Raw genomic sequence first — 21712 nt, forward strand, 5'->3', positions numbered from 1 at the left:
CACATGCAACACATATAACAGACACAACACTTGTGCACTGTCGATGTAGTTTCTCTTGCAATTAGAAGAAATACAATATCACCATTTCACCTTCTCCAATCTCGTCAGGGATTCCAAATACTTCTTCCAGGTGATTTGGTGATTTGCCTATAGTTCTTTCTATGTATTGGAAAGTACTGTGTTTGCCATTTAAGATGCAATCTCCTCTACAGTGGGGAGGTCAAACATAGTTTGGGTGATAATTCTGCCAAACACCCGACAATTATCTCTGTTCTTGACATTGAATTGTCTTGGTGACATGTCAGTTCACCACTCTACTCCTATTACAATTATACCACTATACCATACCATTTTCATTACTCTTTCCTTAGCCTCCTACATTATTCAGACACAGCTCAAGAATCAGCATCTAATACTTGAACTGGCATTTTAGATTATTCTGGAACCAAATTTAATTTCAGGTCTCCACCACCACACTGAAGATTTTGGAGAGGAAATGCTGGTAACAATGCTACTGTTTGCTGCTCCTCGAGACCCATCTTTTGTTTCTTTACTTGTCCTTTTTGACATTTAAACACTCCTGCTTACATCCTTTCATAGGCCTTCTCTTTTGTTATTTCCTATATTTTTAAATACATTTAAGTGCTCCTTTATCTATGTAACATTGTTAGATTGAAAGTGACCCATTCCAAGCTTTTGCTTATGACATATTTGGACTAGTATTAAGAAAGTAATGAACAGGTAATGACATTTTCTCTGATTTTGTTTTCACTTTATGAAGACAGGCTGGCCAAAATCTGGAACTTAGTTAAATGAACTTTTAATCTACTACTATGTTGTCATATTAAAAGCCTTTTCACTGCTACTAAGATTATTTTAAATATTAAATTATTTGAATGCTAATGAAAATCCTGATCACAATCCTTCATACTTGTCATGTGCCAGATGTTGGGGATTTGCTGTGAATTAAATATCAGAGCTTTAGATTATAGGCTAGTAAAATGAAAGTATTTAAGCAGTAAACTGAACCAGTAATATTTTACTTCATATGTATTCATTAGACAATTTTCTTTCCCTCAAGCTGCTGACTAACCTGGAATGAGCAAGGTCAGATGAGTTATAGATGCAGTTACATTAATCAAATGGAACCTTTCTCTACAGAGTTCAGAACAATATATTGGAGTGGACAGAATGAAAGATATTGAAAATCTAAATTAGTCAAAGATAATCTGTTTTCTTTCTTTTGCTAATGCAAGGAAGTTGAAAAGCTGATTAATTATAAGCAAACCAAAATTAATATGAAAACTTTATTTCGGTGTTACTGATCAATTGGAGAGAAACAGACAAAAGAATGACAAGCTTACTTCTCTGAAATCTTAATGAAATGCTTGGATTTTCAAACTTGGGCTTTTCTGTATTTGTCTTAAAAATAGCAATTCAATTACTTTTTCCCACTCTGCATATACTAACCATACATCTCTAATGCAGATGGTTAAAATAAGGAAACAAGTTGCCGTTTTGTTATTGAAGCTGCTCTGCCTTATTGTTCGACCCTATTGTCAGGTTGATACAACAGATAACTGGAACACTTTGACAACTTTAGTTGCTGAATTTAAAACTATCCCTGATGTCTTGAGTAGTGGCCATTACTCACTCTGTCAATCGTATCAGAGACCCAATCAATCAATGACACAAACCTGGACGTGATTCAAACATAAGTTGCCCCTAACTTACAGTACATAAATTATTCAAAAAGATTATAAGTGACTGCTATGGAGTTGTTAATCACACAAATCAACAGCAATAATTCTCCTGTGAAGCTTCAATTTCCAAAAAGGTAAAAGAAATTTTGGTTAAGATACATTGTTGGGACAATATTATTTTTGTTGTATCAAACCTGTCACAATTATTGTAAAAGTATTTGGTTCAACAGGTTCATGTTCAGCCCTACTTCTCATACTTGTGATTGGTCCATATCTATCTAAACCTTTCCTATCTATGTAACTGTCCAAATGTCTTTTTAAATATAATTGTACCTCTCTACCACTTTCTTTGGCAGCTTGCTCCATATACCCACCATTCTCCGTGTGAAAAAAATTCCCTTTATGTCCTTATTAAATCTTTCCCCTCTGAAGTTAAACCTAAGCCCTCTTCCTACCCTGGGGAAAGGAATGAAACTATTTCCCTTCAGAGTTTTATAAACCTCTATAAGGTCAACCTTCAACCACTTACAATCCAGGGAGAAAAAATCCCTAGTTTATCCAGACTCTCCTAATCCACGCTGTCCAGTTCCAAAAACATCCGTGTTTTGCACCGTCTCCAGTTTAACGACGTCCTTCCTATAGCAGGGTAACTAGAACTGTTTTCAGTACTCCGAATGTGGCCTTACCAATGTCTATACTCAGTATTCTGACTGATAAGAGCAAGCATACCAAAAGCTGTCTTCATCGCCCTGTCTAATTGTGTCTTAATTTTCCAAGAAAGAAGGCCTTTTCCTGTGCTGCATAGCTCTATATCTCTTTGACTCAAAGACAAATGTCTTGCCTTCATGTGGTGCCTTGATATCTTTCATAATAACGTGTCACTGTACTATTGATTACTTTGAAGTCAAGTGGCTGTTATGTAAACAAACGTGGCAACAAAATATCAGAACAATTATGGGAAAAATGGAGAATTTATCTGACTTTAGTGGTGATAATTAAAGAGAACACATTCATTCAGAACACTAGTAGAACTCATTGTTTTTGCTGAATCATATTATGAGATTATTAATGATTATTTGAACAATCAAATATGCAGATGTATCCTTGTATCAAAAAATCTGAAACTAGCAATGCTGTTTTATTAAGTGCCCTATTTAACAGTAATATTTACAAATATAACTTAATATTTATTAAGTGGCTTAACAGTGGCCTGTTATATTAAGCATTATTGAGTGGCCTATTTAAAAGTATTGGAATGGCATCAATGGAATTCAAGTTGTGGAGGTTTCATCAAAAGTATTTGTTTAGTTGGACTTTTCAAGGTAGGCCAATCAACATTATTTTTGTTGGCTTACCATTAACTGGAAATTCAATTGCATTTAAGTTCTATGGTGCCACGTTCGATTGTCAAACTTACACACTCAAAGCATTTCATGTATGGAGTCCAGCATTGCCTGAGGAAATCACTTTTGCTTGGGGCCTTGGTGAGAAATCAAAAAGGGATTGGAGCCAACTGATGGATCAAGAATTTACACTGAGGGTTGGTTGCTAGGTATTGTTGGTGTAGGATTGATCATCAGAGATAGGTTTGAAAGCTGGGTCATTGATCTAGCTGTGGTATATGGCTTATGACTGGTGGCGTGAGATGTAAATGGTGGTCAAGCTTGCAAATGGTGGATGGTAGCCTTGAGATCGGTAGTTGTATTGGGGATGTTAGGCTGGGTGGGCAGATCTGCAACACACATGAAAGTTGCTGGTGAACACAGCAGGCCAGGCAGCATCTCTAGGAAGAAGTACAGTGGATGTTTCAGGCTGAGACCCTTTGTCAGGACATGTGTGTTAGCCTTGGGAGAAGTAGGAGTTAATGGGTTGGGATGGTGTGGGAACTTCAGCTAAGACAGACTGATGAATGATTCATGAGTTAGGTTCCCTATACCATCCTAGAATCTGACGCGGAAATTCTCTGTAGCCACGGAGAAGTAAAACTCACAGGCAGTATGTAAACTTCCTACTGCATAGACAGCTCATTTATAGCTGCATGATTGAACATTATGTAAGTGCTATCTAGGCAGGTAATGTAGAAAGAATCCAGAATGTGAATTATAAACACAAAAGATGCTGCAGATGTTGGAAATCCAGAGCAACACACACAAAATGCTGAAGGAACTCAGCAGGTCAGGCAGCATCTATGGAAATGATTAAACAGTTGACAATTCAGGCCAAGACCCTTCATCAGGACTGGAAAGGAAGGGGGAAGATGCTAGAATAAGAAGGTGGCGGGAGGAGAAGGAGGACGGCTATAAGGTGGTAGGTGAAGCCAGGTGGGTGGGGGAAGGGGATGAAGTAAGAAGCTGGGAGGTGATAAATGGAAAAGGCAAAGGGCTGGAGAAGAAGGAATCTTCAGAGTGTAAATTGTTGAATTCTCTGCAACTTGCATAAGATCCTCTAGCTTCATTTCTTATATCTTTAATTGACCTCATGGTAAGATTCTAAGTCATTGCATCCATTGATAGATCAAAACAACAATTAAGAATAGGTATTGGCTTATCAGCCAGGTATGTGGTATATAATTTAATAGCTCAAATAACATTGCCCTTCATGAACAGTGATGAACACAATTGTTTTTTAATGAATATGCATACATATTCGTGATGATTTACATTTGTTGACTCGAGATGCCTTTTATTATTCTTACTGCTGAAGTTATTTTCTGGAATAAAGCATGAGAATCTCACATCAAGGAAGCAAGAAACGAAAACAATTCTTTCTGAAACTTGTTCTGCAAAACATATAAAATAACATTTCAGTAATTGTTCAAATGAGCTGTCAGTAATGATACTTGCTATAATACTTAAAGCAAGTATACAATGTTTAGAGACTAAGGATGATTTTGTTTTATACAAAAATCATATTTTAATTTATCTTTCAATCTGACAATATTTATGCATACTAAATTCTTCTTCTTAAGTCCATCACCCCGACTGGGGCAGACGCCACTAACAGCAGCTCGCCAGAGTCCTCTGTTTTGGGATGATAGGAGGTTGATTGGCCCTCGTTTCAGCTTTCACACATGACTTCATATGTCTTCTAGGCAAAGTTCCTTTGTCTCCCAGGGATGAGCTCTTTGGAGCTTCTGATGACATTTCTGTAGCATTGGGTTTTTATGGGATGGGGTTGGTAGCCCCATGTCCAACCCATCCCCTTTTGCTGCGGGCTTGGGACTGTCTATCGCAGAGTTGCCATTAAACGAATGGCACAAACTGCTTACATGTTAAATTAGGAAAAGAAACTAGATAAATTGCTGGAAAATAAATTAAAGATAAAAGAAAAATTGGAAATATAATTACTTCCAATCTAAACAGTAAAGAAAGACAGCATAATGGTATAGTTGCAACACAGCAAAGGTGACCCAGGTTCAATTCTGACCTACCCTGCTGTCTGTCTGGAAATTATATGTTCTCCCTGTAGCTGATAGGGTTTCCCCTGGGTACTCCAGTTTCCTCCAGCAACCCAAAGACTTGGAGGTTGGTCAGATAATAAGCAACCACAAGGTACCCCTAGTGTATACTTGAACTGTAGAACCTAGGAGGCAGTTGATGTGAATTTCAGAAGATTAAATGGAACAAGTATAAAATGCCTACTGACTCTCACAGCTACCTGGACTATTCCTCTTCTCACCCTGTCTCTTGCAAAAATGCCATCCCCTTCTCGCAATTGATCCATCTCCACCACATCTGCTCTCAGGATGAGGCTTTTCATTCCAGGACAAAGGAGATGTCCTCCTTTTTTAAAGAGAGGGGCTTCCCTTCCTCCACCATCAACTCTGCTCTCAAACGCATCTCCCCCATTTCACGCACATCTGCTCTCACTCCATCCTCCCGCCACCCCACTAGGAATAGGGTTCCCCTGGTCCTCACCTACCACCCAACCAGCCTCCGGGTCCAACATATTATTCTCCGTAACTTCCGCCACCTCCAACGGGATCCCACCACTAAGCACATCTTTCCCTCTCTCCCCCCACCCCCCCCCGCTTTCTGCAGGGATTGCTCCCTACGCGACTCCCTTGTCCATTCGTCCCCCCCATCCCTCCCCACTGATCTCCCTCCTGGCACTTATCCTTGTAAGCGGAACAAGTGCTACACATGCCTTGACACTTCCTCCCTTACCACCATTCAGGGCCCCAAACAGTCCTTCCAGGTGAGGCGACACTTCACCTGTGAGTCGGCTGGGGTGATATACTGCGTCCGGTGCTCCCGATGTGGCCTTTTATATATTGGCGAGACCCGACGCAGACTGGGAGACTGTTTTGCTGAACACCTACGCTCTGTCTGCCAGAGAAAGCAGGATCTCCCAGTGGCCACACATTTTAATTCCACATCCCATTCCCATTCTGACATGTCTATCCACGGCCTCCTCTACTGTAAAGATGAAGCCACACTCAGGTTGGAGGAACAACCCCTTATATTCCGTCTGGGTAGCCTCCAACCTGATGGCATGAACATTGACTTCTCAAACTTCCGCTAACGCCCCACCTCCCCCTCGTACCCCATCTGTTATTTATTTATACACACATTCTTTTTCTCTCTCTCCTTTTTCTCCCTCTGTCCCTCTGACTATACCCCTTGCCCATCCTCTGGGTTTTCCCCCTCCCCCTTGTCTTTCTTCCCGGACCTCCTGTCCCATGATCCTCTCGTATCCCTTTTGCTAATCACCTGTCCGGCTCTTGGCTCCATCCCTCCCCCTCCTGTCTTCTCCTATCATTTTGGATCTCCCCCTCACCCTCCCACTTTCAAATCTCTTACTAGCTCTTCCTTCAGTTAGTCCTGACGAAGGGTCTCGGCCTGAGACGTCGACTGTACCTCTTCCTGGAGATGCTGCCTGGCCTGCTGTGTTCACCAGCAACTTTTATGTGTGTTGCAAGTATAAAATGAATGCTTGATGTGAGCTGAAGGCCTGTTTTGTGTTATGTGACTTTATGAACTTATGACAACATTGGGGTGTGTAATTCTTCCTTTATAAATATAGTACTTCTAGCACTTTGTTTTATGTTCAGGGAAAGCATTGAAATTAAACACTTAAAATTACTCAATAAATTACAGTTCGTGGTATATTTGTACAAAATTAAAATACTGCATTTGCTTGGGATCCGAAATAAACGAAGTTCGACTTAAAACCTACATTTGTGTCACGTCATACATCCATGCCCTTGAGAGAAGAAATAATACGTTTGTAAACACATGGTTGCATGAGATAAGCAGAGTATAAATGGGACAACTTGAAAACTTATCTCAGCAGTTGGTCAGTGCACTTTGCGTCTATATCTTTAGAGGATAGACAGAATCAAATTATTTCACTTGTAAACGTGGGCACCAAGGTTGGCGCAAAGTTAGACAAGTCACAAAGGAAACGCACGCTATCCAGGTACCCGGACCGCGAGGCGATGGCACGTGCGCGCGATTTGCAGCTGGGTGGCCGCGCGCTCAACGTTCGACTTCGGCGGCTTTTGCATGTGCGCGCGCAAGCGCGGCGGCAAGCGGCTTCAGTCCATCATCCGTGCCTGAGGGCTCCGGTGCTAGTGAGGGATATTGGCCGAGAGAAAATATTTTACAATTAATTTCAGTTTCAGTTTTGTCTTGATTTAAATTAAAATAACATGGCTTTCGCCAACCCGGGTCACATCATCCCTCAGCTGAAGCTGGAGGACGCGGCTGAGGACAGTTTGTTTAAGAACATTTCGCTGAGGTCCCTCCAGCAGGTCCAACATCTGAGGAACAAAACGCCTTCCCCAGCCGGCTTCAGGCAGCCCAGGTAGGAGGGGGTGGGTTTCGTCCCGCTGGGTTCCTCAAGTCTCAGATGGTGGGTAGTGTTGGTGGAAGGAGGTGGGGGTGGTTGATTGGTGGTGGTGGTGTATTTAATAAAAAGCAAAGCCTGGCGTGCTGAACCCGAGCAAATCCCCAAAGGTTTTCCCGTGTTAAGGACACTGAGCTTTGTTGGCATGGGTTTAGTTTTTAATAATGCTAAACTTTTCTGACAAGTTGGTGGTTTATAGGAAAACGGCACTGCAAGCTTTTTGTTATCGTAGCGTGTTGTAGTGTTCTTTTGCAACTAATTCTTAGCACTGCGAAGTTGAATCCGATTTTAGTTCCTGTCTTGTTATTGTCCATCAAACAAATATTATATCTGGACAGGTACTGTAATGTTTAAACTTGTCATCTTTTTCCGCCTTTTTGGCACGTTTTGCATATGTGGCAATGGGGATATACTTCCACTGTGAACATACTTCAAAATAATTTATTTAAAATCTGTGTCACTCTGTTAAGATCTATTTACAAACTATCATATGCCATTATGATTTGATGTTGCTCTCTTTTGAAAAATTTGTGATTTTACATCTTGGTGCCCTCTAACTTTTCCCACACGTTCTTGTATTCCCACCACTGGATTTAGATTTATACTTTGGATCTATGGGAACATGTGCTTTTTTTTGGGTACCTAATAAAATCAAAAATGATTACAGTTAAATTTCCCATTATTACAGAGTTATCCCACAACAGAGACATTTCAAAGTTGTGATAATGCAAAGCAAACTCCTGGAGTTGTCTTGACAGTTTTTTTTTGTAAACAAATCTTTATTTAATTGGCATTTAAATTGTAACTGATTTTCTCTTCAGAACATTTATTTGTAGTTGAACTAAAGGTACAGTATTCATATTTTGAGAAGTACATATTTATTACACATTCAATATTCTCTTGTTCACCTATACCACTGAAAATGTACTTCAATGAGTTACTGAAGCAAATAAGAGTGTATGTAGCAGTGTTACTTGATGGTGTATGCTGAGTATGCATTCTCTTGGCTGACAATTCATTTTTAATTAATTTGCAGTAATGTTGGCAATATCTTCAACTCATCAGTGCAGAAGTATACATGTGACTAAAATAACTGGTAACCTTGAATTTCAAATCCTCTCAGCGTGATTTAAAATAAAAATATTTTAATCTTGGGGTTTTGTTCATGTATATGATGTCATCCTTGACCTGATGATGGAATACTTTGAGTTATTTATCAGTATTGTAATTTCATTTGGTGTTTTTTAGTAATATACTTAATATCAATTGTTATTTATGCTGTCATCTGAAATTCATGATGTAATTAACATTTTATAATTGTTAATTGTATCTGTACACGATACTTTCATTGGTCCAGTTAGTGATAATGAACCTTAGTTAAAATGATTGATAAAGATATCAGTTAATATTTTTCAATAATATGGAGCAATCCATTAATAGTAAGTACCAGGGCAATTAATGTGACATAGTAGCATAGCAGTTAGCTTTACAGCACCAGTAATCAGTGATTGAAGTTTAGTTCCTGCCACTTTCTGTAAAGAGTTTGTACGTTTTCCATGACACCAAGTGCTCTGGTTTCCTCACATATTCCCAAAGACGTATGTGGTGGGCTCAGTAAGTTGTAGGCGTGCTATGTTGGTGCAGGAACCATGGCAATGCTTGTGTGCTGCCCATAGCACATCCTAGGACTGTGGTCCTTGACACAATTAATACATTTCTCTGTATGTTTTGATGTACATATGAAGAATAAAGCTAATCTTTACCATCTCTAAATGCTATATTATTATGGTAGGGAGAAAGTAGATTTAGATTTTGAGGTAGTGTAACATTGAAGTCCGTGTGCAAGACAGTGGTTCACACATTATATCATGTAATATGTGTTTTGCAGATCCTAGCATTTTTAAGGTATTCTGAACAGTCTATTATGGAACACAGAGCTTGAAGGATGTGAGGCCTTTGAGAAATTTTAGACAAATAATGTATGATTTTGACCACTGTCAATAATGTGTTACACATTTCTACGAAGCTAACTGCTTTGAGGATAAACTGTTTTAAAATTGTATTTAGTTATTTAAATGCTGGGTGCCTTCAATGGGTGGTTAGGAATTTTAAGATGCCATTAGAACAGACTAGTATGCTTCCAGCAGCCTGTAGGGTTCATCTTCATGCTCACATGTTTTTATGGTCCTAAATCTGCTGCTGTTTGATTTTCCTTTGTGAAATTATATTCAATTAATGGGCTGCTTTGTATATTTTGCATTCTTAGAAGAATATACCTCCATATTTAATGTCAACATTTTTTGTTCGTGTCAGCACACTTAAGCTTATACTGTACTTAGATGAACTGTAGACACCGTCTTTTGTCTTTGAACTTATTGTAAGACCTGAATAAATTTGTTGATTTCTTTACTGTGTCAGGGAAGTTCAACAAAAGCATCAGCAATGTATACCCTGAGAACTGTGTAGTCCTGATTTTTTTTTTGGTCAAGGTGAAATTAATTGGGAATTGAGGTATTTGCATTCATATGACTAACATTATATTGCCCAAGCAGTAGAATGCTGCAATAAAATCAGTCGTGAAACTGAAATTGTGAAAATATTTTGAGGAATTGATGTGCACAGAGCAAAAATAATTCAAAGAAAATTTAAATGGCTTATTCTTTGGTGTCTTATACTGATCCAGTTTCAAATAATTTTAAACATTTTTTGTATCTTTATGGTGGATATACTTTGATAATTAAAAGAATCTCAAATAGCAAACTGATAGCAAAATGCATCTGTGTTTATCTTAGAGTAATTACTGTTCACCTTGGGAAACTGAAAAGTTGAAAATATTGGATCCTGTAGTGAATTAATGTCAATAGTTGTGTGATGAGCACATTAACTCGGGTGATTTTAAAAGTTTATTTTACTCTTAGGTGGTAGTACCACTGATAATAAAATTCAGGTAACTTCATAGAATGTTAAACTACAAGCATTTAATTTTGACTTTACAGCTGAAGAATAAATGTAATTTATTTGACGTGTGAGATATAAAGGCAATGTAATGTTACATCATGGCTGATATATAATTTTGCACACTTTTGATGCAGGTACAAAAATTTTGGTTTTATTACAGTGTCATTTAGTTTGTGTAGAATTATATTGATCAGTAGTTATTTTGGTCTGTATTGTTTACATTTTGGTATGTTTGAGATGTCATATTTGAAATATGAATAACTTTGCAAATGTCTATAATTTTTTCAATACTGTATTCTTCATTAACAAGAGAAAATCTGCAGATGCTGGAAATCCAAGCAACACACACAATGTTGGAGGAACTCAGCAGGCTAGGCAGCAACTATGGAAAAGAGTACAGTTGATGTTTCAGGCTGAGTCCTGCAGAAGGACTGTATTCACTATATTCTTCATTATTATTTTAAAAGGATTTTTGAACTTATTAACATAAAATTTAATTTATTCAAATCAGATTAACATAAACATAACCATGGCTCAAGTTCTGTAGCTTTTGTTTTAAGAGACTCATAAATTTTAAAAATGTATGTATCACTTGCTTATCAACTGTTATCAAAAGGTTAGTCTTGACTGCCTCCTACATACATTGCATGAAAATTCTTTCCTGAAACTTCATGCTGTCAACAATTAGGCCATTAGTGGCACGGTAACATAGCGGTTAGCATAACGATATTACAGTACCAGCTATCCAGGTTAATTTCTCACTGCTGTCTTTTCATGGTTGTTTAATCTCTATGTGACCACCTAGTTTCCTCTGGGCGCTCCAGTTTCATCCCACATTCTAAAGACACATGGGTTAGTAGTTTAATTGGTCATGTATGTAATTGGATGGCATGGGCATATTGGACCAGAAGGGCTTGTTACTATGCTGTATCTCTAAATAAATAAAATAAATTTAAAAATATCCTTGTTAAAAATTTTTGTGGGATGAGGAATTGGTCCAGAAAAATGGTACTGAAGTAACAGATTAGCCACTATCTTATCAAATCTTGAGGGGATGAATGGGCCACCCTTGCTTTATTTCACATGTTCATCTCATTCAATGGAACAACCAAAAATGCTTTGTGAAATATGGCCTTTTGGCTATATTATAATTATTCAAAGAACTATGCCTGGAAAAGTGGCAATCACACTTGCTGCTGTGTTCATTTTTTCATACATAAAATATTACAGATTGAACTCGTGGGTTAAATATTCCATGTTTTCTATTTGGAGAGATTATTCTTCCCATGTAAGTTTGGGGGAAAAAAACTTTGAAAATTTAACTGAACCAAATCTTCCCATTATCTCAAGGTTATCATTAAGACCTTGGCTTTTTGTGATGAATCAACTGAACTTGTTTCTCTATCCTTTGAATCTCAGCTGTAATACAAAGTTCAAAGTAAACTTATTATCAAAGTGCATATGTCACCCTGTACAACCCTGTGATTCATTTTCTTGTGGGCATAATCAATAAATCCGCAGTAGAATAATAACCATAATAGAATCAATGAAAGAGTGCACCAGCTTGGGACATTCAACCAGAGGGCAAAAGACACAAAGCTATGCAAATACAAAAATAAAGAAATAATAATAAATAAGCAATAAATATTGCGAGCATGACATGAAGAGTCCTTGAAAGTGAGTCCAAGGTTGTGGGAATATTTCAATGATGCAACAAATGTAGTTGAGTGAAGTTCCCCTTTTGCTCAAGAGCCTGATTGTTGAGGGGTGAGAACTGTTCCTGAACCTGGTGGTGTGAGTCCTGAGACTCCTCTACCACTTCCTGATGGCAGAAGTCCTGGGTGGTGGGGGTCCTTGATGATGGATGCTGTTTTCCTGTGACAGGTGTTTCCCATAGATGTGCTTAATGGTGGGGAGGGCTTTACCCATGATGGACAGTGCCATATCCACTACTTTTTAGAGGATTTTCCATTCACGGGCTTTGATCTTTCCACACCAGGCTGTGATACAGTCAGTCAATATACTCTCCACTGCACAGCTATAGAATTTTGTCATAGTTTTTGATGTTATGCTGAATCTCGCAAACTCCTAAGGAAGTAGAGGTGTTGCCTTGCTTTTTTCATAATTGCACACTTGTGTGCTGGGCCTGGGACAGGTCCTCTGAAATATTAATGCCGAGGAATTTAAAGTTGCTGATTTCTCCACCTCTGATCCTCTGTGGACTGGCTCGTGGGCCTCCAGTAGTGTTCTCCTGAATTCAATAATCAGTCCTTGGTCTTGCTGACATTGAGAAAGGGTTGTTGTTATGGCAAACACTCAGCCAGATTTTTAGTCTCCCTCCTATATGCTTATTCATTACCACTTTTGATTCGGGCAACAACAATGGTATTGTCAGCAAATTTAAATATGGCATTCGATCTGTGCTTAGCCACACAGTCCTAAGTGGAAAGCAAGTAGAGCAGGGGGCTAAGCACATAGCTTTGTCGTGCTCCTGTGCTGATGGAGATTGTGGAGGAGATGTTGCCAATCCAAACTGACTGGGATATGCAAGCGAGGAAATGCTGAGCTGTAGTCAATAAAGAATATCATAATCTATGCATCTTTGCTGTCCAGATGAGTGAAGAGCCAAAGAAATGGCATTTGCTGTGGACCTGTTGTGATGGTAGGCAAATTGGAGCAGATCTCAAGTTGTTTCTCAGGCAGGAGTTGATATGTTTCATCAGCAACCTCTCAAAACACTTCATCACTATGGATGTAAGACGGGGGTTCCCAAACTTTTTCATGCCATGGACCAATAGCATTGAGCAAGGGGTTTGTAGGCCCCAAGTTTGGAACCCCTGATAAGAGCTACTGGATGATAATCATTGAGGCAATACAATTAGTTGAAGGTTTTTTTTTGTTTTCAAATGAATCTCTGGCAAATTCTTATTGCCACTTTCCTCCCCATCCCCTTCTTGTTCTTGAAATCACTGTCATTTCTATCCTGTCTTTTTCACAAGCCAGTTTTGGTTTCAATCTCACATCTTCTTTCACCATGTCTCCTTAAGACTTGCCAGATTCAAATAAACTCCAGACCATTAATCCTTGGATCCTGACTTGCTGATACTATTTAGAACTGTTTTTGCTTTTCCTTCAAAAATCATTGCCTCCTCTATCTTCAAAAACTTCTCCATGCTTCCTTTAGTGTTTGAAATGCTTTGTGTCTGAACTTTTGCATTAGAAACTACCCATTTCAATATTGAAGTAAAAACCTGCAGATGCTAGAAAGCTAAATTTAAAATCAGATTGCTGCCAATGCTCAAGTAAGATGGCACCTGTGGATAATGTTTGAGGTCAATAATCTTTCGCCAGCATTGAAAAATACTAAACGTGCTTTAAGTTACAGAAAAGATAAACAAGTAGGGGAAACTCAGGGAATGTTTGGAAATCAAGAGACCGAATGACAGGAGGTGGGTGTGTGCAGTGAGAGGTGTTGAAGGCAGGTTAATCACAACAGATCAAAGATTCAAAGTAAATTTGTTATTGAAGTATGTCTATGTAACCATATACTATCCTGAGATTCATTTTCTTGTAGGCATTCATAGTACAAATAAATACATCAATCAGTGAAAAGCTACAAGCAAAGACTGACAAGCAACTAAAGTGCAAAAGATAATAAACTGCATATACAAAAAATTACAAATAATAAATAAGTAAATAAATAATACTGCAAATGAGTTGCAGAGTTATAGAAAAGTACAGCACAAAAGCAGGCCCTTCAGCTCATCTAGTCTGTGCTGAACTACTAATCTGTCTAGTCCCATCGACCTGCACCAGGACCGTAGTCCTCCATACCCCTCTCATCCATGTACCAATCCAAATTTCTCTTAAATGCTGAAATTGACCCCACATCCACTATTTGCGGTGGCAGCTCAATCCACACTCTGAGTGAAGAAGTTCCCCCTCATGTTCCCCTTAAATATTTCACCTTTCATCCTTAACCAATGACCTCCAGTTATAATCTCACCCAACCTCAGTGGAAGAAGCCTGCCTGCGTTTGCCCTATCTATACCCCTCATAATTTTGTATGCCTCTAGCAAATCTCATCTCAATCCTGTACGTTCTAGGAAATAAAGTCCTAACCTATTCAACCTTTTATGATAGTTCAGGAACTCAAGACCCAGCAACATCCTTGTAAACTTTCTCTGCACTCTTTCAAACTTATTTACATCTTTCCTGTAGGTAGATGACCAAAACTACACACAATACTCCAAATTAGGCCTCACTGACATCTTGTACAATTTCAACATAACATCCTAACTGCCTTACTCAATACATTGATTTATGAAGGCCAATGTACCAAAAGCTTTCTTTACAACCCTATCTACTTGTGATGTCACTTTCAATGAATTGTGGATCTGTATTCCCAGATCCCTCTGTTCAACCACACTCCTCAGTGCCCTACCACTCACCATGTGAGACCCCCTGGTTGGTCCTCCCAAAGTGCAACAACTCACGCTTGTCTGCATTAAATTCCATCTGCCATTTTTCAGCCTGTTATTCCAACTGGTCCAGATCCCGTGCAAACTGATAAGTTTTCCTCGCGATTCACAATGCTCCCAATCTTGGTGTCATCTGCAAATTTGCTGATCCAATTTACCACATTATCATCCAGATCATTGGTATAGATTAACAACCATAAGACATGAGCAGAATTAGGCCATTCAGCCCATCAAGTCTGCTCTGCCATTTCATCGTGGCTGATCCTGGATCCCACTCAACCTCATACTCCTGCCTTCTTGCCATAGCCTTTACCCTGACCAATCAAGAAACTATCAATTTTCGCTTGAAATATACCTTCTGTCTTGGCCTCCACAACTGTCTGCGGCAGAGCATTCCTCAGAGTCATTTCTCTCTGCCTAAAAAAATTCCTGCTTGCCTCTATTCTGAAGGGTCACCCCTCAATTTTGAGACTGTGCCCTCTAGTTCTGGATACCCCCACCATAGGAAACATCCTGTCCACATCCACTTTATCTAATCCTTTCAACATCTGGTAGGTGTCAATGAGACCCCCCCCCCCCACATTTTTCTAAATTCCAGTGAGTACAGGCCCAAAGCTGCTAAATGCCCCTCATATGATAACCCCTTCATTACTGGAATCATCCTTGGGACTCTCTCCAATGACAACACATTCTTTCTGAGATATGGGGCCCAAAACTGTTGACAATACTCTAAGTGTGGCCTGACTAGTGTCTTATAAAGCTTCAGCATTATCTTGTTGTTTTTATATTCTGTTCCTGTTGAAATGATTACCAATATTGCATTTGCCTTTTCCACAGACTCAACTTGTAAATTAACCTTCTGGGAGTCTTGTACGAGGACTCCAAAATCCCTTTGCACCTCTGATGTTTGAATTTTCTCCCTGTAATAGTTTGCATTTTTGTTCCTTTTACCAACAATGGACTCAGCACCGATCCCTGTGGCACACCACTTGTCACAGTCCTCCAGTCAGAGAGGCAGTCATCTACCACTCTCTGTCTTCTCCCACAAAGCCAATGTCTAATCCAATTTATTATCTCCTCTTGAATGCCAAGGGACTGAACCTTCTTGACCAACTTCCCATGTGGAACTTTGTCAGAGACCTTGCTGAAGTCCATGTAGACAACATCCACTGCCTTGCCTTCATCAGCTTTCCTGGTAACTTCCTCGAAAAACTCAGTAAGATTGGTTAGATACAACTTATCACGCACAAAGCAGTGTTGACTTTATTCCTAATTAGTCCCTATGTATCCAAATACTCATATGTCTGGTCCCTCAGAAAAACTTTCAATAACTTTCTCACTACTGATGTCAGGCTCACTGACCTATAATTTCCTGGATTATTTTTAGAGCATTTCTTAAACAATGCAACAGCATTAGCAATCCTCCAATCCTCGGGCACCTCGCCCTAAGGATGTTTTAAATACCTCTACAAAGGCCCCTGAAATTTCTGTGTGAGCCTCCCACAGGGTCTGAGGGAACACCTTGTCAGGCCACCCTAATTTGCCTCAAGACAGCAAACACCGCCTTCTCTGTAATTGTATGCAATCCATGACCACACTGCTACATTATCTCACATCTATAGGCTCTGTGCCTATCTCCTGAGTAAATACAGATGCAAAAAAGCCATTTAAGATCTCCCCCATCTCATTTGGCTCCACGCATAGATTATCGCTCTGATCTTCCAGAGGACCAATTTTGTCCCATGCTATCCTTTTGCTCTTAATATATCTCTAAAAACCTTTATGATTCTCCTTCACCTTGTCTGCTGGAGCAACCTCATGCCTTTTAGCTCTCTTGATTTCCTCCTTGAGTGTTCTCTTGCATTTATTACACTCCATAAGTACTTCATTTGTTTTTTTTCTCTTAACTAGGGCCTCAATATCTCTTAAAAACCAATGTTCCATAAGCCTTTTATCTGACACGAACATATGAGCTCAGAATTTCACTTTTGAAGGCCTCCCAGTTACCAAGGCTCCTACCTCTGCCAGAAAACAACCTATCCCAATCCACTCTTGCCAGATCCTTTCTAATACCATCAAAGTTGGCTTTTCTCCAATTTAGACACTCAACTCCAGGACCAGACCGATCTTTTTACTATTTTGAAACTAATGGTATTATGATCATGAGATGCAAAGTGTTCCCCCTACACAAACTTCTGTCACCTGCACTGTCTCGTTCTTTAATAGGAGATCTAGTATCACACTCTCTCAAGTTGGGACTTCTATGTCCTGGTAAAGGAAACTACTGATCACACTTGACAAACTCTTTCCCATCCAGCGCTTTTACAGTATGGGAGTCCCAGTCAATATGTGGAAAGTTAAAATCATAGACTAAAACAACATTTTTATTGCAACAGCCTGCGATCTCTTGACAGATTTGTTCTTCTAAATCCCGTGGATTGTTGGGTGGTCTATAATGTAGTCCCATTAATATGGTCATGCCTTTGTTATTCCTCAGTTCCTCCCATAGTGCCTCTCTAGATGAGTTCTCCAGTCAGTCCTGACTTGAGCACTGACATGACATTTTCTCTGATTAGTAACCCCCTCTCTCCTCCTTTTAATTCCTCCCACTCTGTCACGTCTAAAACAATGAAACCCTGGAATATTAAACTTAACAGTCCTGCCACTCCAGCAACCAAGTCTCACTAATGGCTATAATATCATAAGCTCATCTGCCTTTCCTACACTACTCTTTGCATTGAAATATACTGTATGCAACTTAGGATATTAGTTCCACCATGCTTAATCTTTGATTCCTGGCCTTGTATGTAGGTTTAACAATGTCTTTCTCTACAAAAAATTCACTCTGTTCTGGCGCTCTGGTTCCCATCCCCCTGCCTTTCTAGTTTAACCCCAATCTCCATGCAGCCCTAACAAATCTTCCCACTAGGATTTAGTCCTCTTTAAGATGTAAAGTCCCAATAATCCAAAAATCTGAAGCCTTGAAAGTGAATCTGTAGGTTGTTTACACTAAAATTCAAATAAATTATGAAGGGAATAGTGAATTCTCTTGGCAGAATCCTTGGAGTAGGATGAAAATAGCTGCCTCTTTGACAAACACCTGCAAGTTCCACAACTTTCTCTCTGAATGTAGACAGTCTGAAAATCAGCCCTGATTTTCTGATCGTACTCTGACATTCGACAATGTGAGTATAATTATTGAACAGAGTTTGCTGAGATTTGAATTCAGATCTGTGAGCCCATTGGTTTGAAAAGGGATTATATGACTGGGAGGAAGAAAACCTAAAAAAGGTTGTTGCATTTTAAAATTTGTTTGCCTAGTGCTTTAGAACAGCATAGAGCACAGGAACAGACTCCTTGGCCCACAACGTTGTGTTGAACTAATTACATTAGTAATTAAACTAATCGTTTCTGTCTACACAAGATCTATGTCCTTCAATTTCCTGCACATTGTAAGAGTGTCAAAGAGTCTCTTGAACACTTCATATTTGTTTCCACCACCCTAGGCAGTGCATTCCAGGCACTCAACTTGCCTCACATTTTCTTTGAATCCCCCCCTCCCCCCAATTTTATTTGCACTTTATATTAGAGATTTCAACCCTGGATGGAAGATGCTGGTTACACACACAAAATGCTGGAGGAGCTCAGTAGATCAGACAGCATCTATCTAAATGAAGAAACAGGCGATGTTTCAGTCTGAGATTCTTCTTCAGAACTGGAAAGGAAGGGGGAAAACAACAGAATAAAAAGGTGGGGGAGGGGAAGAAGGTTAGCTGGAAGGTGATGGGGTGAAACCAGATGGGTAGGAAATATAAAGGGCTGGAGAAGAAGAGATCTGATAAGAGGAGAGTGGACCATGGGAGAAAGGGAAGAAGGAGGGGCATCAGGGGGAGGTGGTAGGCAGGTGAGGAGAAGAGCTAAGAGGCTAGAGTGGGGAATAGATGAAGAGGAAAGCGGAGGGTAATAAAATTATCGGAAGAGGAAATGGGTGTTCATGCCATCAGGTTGGAGGCTGCTTTGATGGAATATGACGTGTTGCTCCTCCACCCTGAAAGTGGCCTCATCGTGGCAAAAGAGGAGGCCATGGTCTGACTTATCGGAATGGGAATAGGAATCAAAATGGTTGGCCACCGGAAAGTTCCACTTTCGCGGATGGAGCAGAGGTGCTTGACAAAGCAGTCTCCCAGTTTATGTCGGTCTCACCAATGTAGAGGAGGCTGCATCGGTAGCACTGGATACAATGGGCAACTCCAGTAGATTCGCAGGTAAAGTGTTGCCTCATCTGGAAGGGCTGTTTTGGGCCCTGAATAGTGGTAAGAGAAGAGGTGAATGGGCAGGTGTAGCATTTCTGTCACCTGCAGGATTATGTGATAGGATGGAGATTATTGGGCAGGGATGAATGGACAAGAGAATCAGGAACGAAGCAATCTGTGGAAAGCGGAGAGTTGGGGGAGGTAAAGATGTATTTGGTGGTAGGATGTTGTTGAAGATGGTAGAGTTGTGGAGAATAATGTGCTGAATGTGGAGGCTCATGGGGTCATAGGTGAGGACAAAAGGAGCTCTATCCCTGTTAAGGCAGTGGGAATATGGGATTAAAGCAACACTCACAACACGCTGGAGGAACTCAGCAGGTCGGGCAGCATCCGTGGAAACGATCAGTCAACGTTTCGGGCCGGAACCCTTCATCAGGACTGAAGAAGGAAGAGGCAGAAGCCCTATAAAGAAGGTGGGGGGAGGGTGGGAAGGAGAAGGCTGGTAGGTTCCAGGTGAAAAACCAGTAAGGGGAAAGATAAAGGGGTGGAGGAGGGGATAGGCAGGAAAGGTGAAGAAGGAATGGGGAAAGCACAATGGGTAGTAGAAGGAGGGGGAACCACGAGGGAGGTGATAGGCAGCTGGAGGAGAGGGCAGAGTGAATTAGGGATAGGGGAAGGGAGGGGGAGGGAATTACCGGAAGTTGGAGAATTCTGTGTTCATACCAAGAGGCTGGAGACTACCTAGTCGGTATATGAGGTGTTGCTCCTCCAACCTGAGTTTAGCCTCATCATGGCAGTAGAGGAGGCCATGTATGGACATATCCGAATGGGAATGTGAAGCAGAGTTGAAGTGGGTGGCAACCGGGAGATCCTGTCTGTTGTGGCGGACGGAGCGGAGGTGCTCGACGAAGCGGTCCCCCAATCTGCGTCAAGTTTCACTGATGTAGAGGAGGCCGCACTGGGAGTACTGGATGCAATAGATGACCTCAACAGACTCACAAGTGAAGTGTTGCCTCACCTGGAAGGACTGTTTGAAGCCCTGAATGGTGGCAAGAGAGGGGGTGTAGGGACAGGTGTAGCACTCACGCTTACCGGGATAAGTGCCGGGTGGGAGATCCGTGGGGAGGGACTGATCCCTGCGGAAAGCAGAGAGGGGTGGAGAGGGAAAGATGTGCTTAGTGGTGGGGTCCTGTTGAAGGTGGCGGAAGTTGCGGAGGATAATGTGCTGGATCCGGAGGCTAGTGGGGTGGCAGGTGAGGACAAGGGGAACTCTGTCCCTGTTGTGGTGGTGGGAGGATGAGGTAAGGGTCGAAGTGCGGGAAATGGAGGAGATACGGGTGAGGGCATTATTGATGACGGCAGAAGGGAAACCACAATCCTTAAAGAAAGAGGACATTTGAGATGTCCTGGAATGGAAAGCCTCATCCTAGGAGCAGATGCGGCAGAGACGGAGGAACTGGGAATAGGGAGTGGCATTCTTGCATGTGGCAGGGTGGGAAGAGGTATAGTTGAGGTAGTTATGAGAGTCAGAGATTGGTGTGGATTTCTGGGAAATGGAGGGTATGCGGGAGTGGGCAGCATCAATGGTGGTGGAAGGGAAACCCTATTCTTTGAAGCAGAACATCTCTGATGTCCTGGAAAGGAATGCCTCATCCTGGGAACAGATGCAGCAAAGTTGAACTGAGCAAAAGAAATAGCATTAATTACTGGAGGCAGGGTGAGAAGGGGTATAGTCAAGTTGGCTGTGGGAATTGGTCAGTGTATAAAAGGTGTCAGTAGATAGTTTGTCTCCAGAGATGGAGACACAGAGATCAAGAAAGAGGAGAGGTGTGTCAGAAATGGACAAAGTGAATTTAAGGGCAGGGTGGAAGTTGGAGGCAAAGTTGATGAAATTGACGGGCTCAGCATGGGTGCATGAAGCAGTGCCAGTTTAGTTGTCTGTAAAGCACAGGAAGAATTGGGGGGCATTACCAGGGAAGATGCTGGATATGCCTCAGTCTTAAACCTCTGAGATGTCCCTTTAGTCTTTGAGAAAAGAAGCTGAGTTTGTTAACCTCTCCTTATTGCACATGCTTTCTAATCCAGACAGCATTCGGGTAAACCTTTTCTGTATCCTCTTCAAAGCCTGAACATTACTTCCTATGATAAAGCAACTAGAACTGAATAGTCCACATGTGGTATAAGTAGTGATTTACAAATCTGCAACATTGACTCTGAAACTCAGTTCCTTGAATATGAAAGGCAAGAATATCTTTACCACCCAATCAACCTGTATAGACTACAAGGCCCATCTGCATTTCAACATTATTTAAAGTTTTGTCATTACGTTTTACATTTGAACTTCCAAACTGCAACATTTCACATTTGGTGGGTTAAACTCCGTCTGCTATTTCTCTACCTATAATGCAGCTGAACTATATCCTGCTGTATTAGTTGTCAGTGTTTTTGCTATTCACAACACCATATC

At 40.6% G+C, this 21712-nt stretch overlaps 1 protein-coding gene across 1 annotated transcript in view; it reads left to right on the top strand.

Moving 5' to 3' along the window:
* Positions 1-7303: 7303 nt before the first annotated feature.
* Positions 7304-21712, top strand: part of gramd1ba (GRAM domain containing 1Ba) — a 600767-nt gene continuing 586358 nt past the window's right edge. The window contains exon 1 of the mRNA XM_072238333.1: positions 7304-7511. Coding sequence (XP_072094434.1) covers positions 7357-7511 — 155 coding nt within the window. The 5' untranslated portion in view covers positions 7304-7356. The remainder of the gene's footprint in view (positions 7512-21712) is intronic.

The sequence above is a fragment of the Mobula birostris genome, chromosome 20, assembly GCF_030028105.1.
Source record: "Mobula birostris isolate sMobBir1 chromosome 20, sMobBir1.hap1, whole genome shotgun sequence".
Classification (NCBI taxonomy): domain Eukaryota; kingdom Metazoa; phylum Chordata; class Chondrichthyes; order Myliobatiformes; family Myliobatidae; genus Mobula; species Mobula birostris.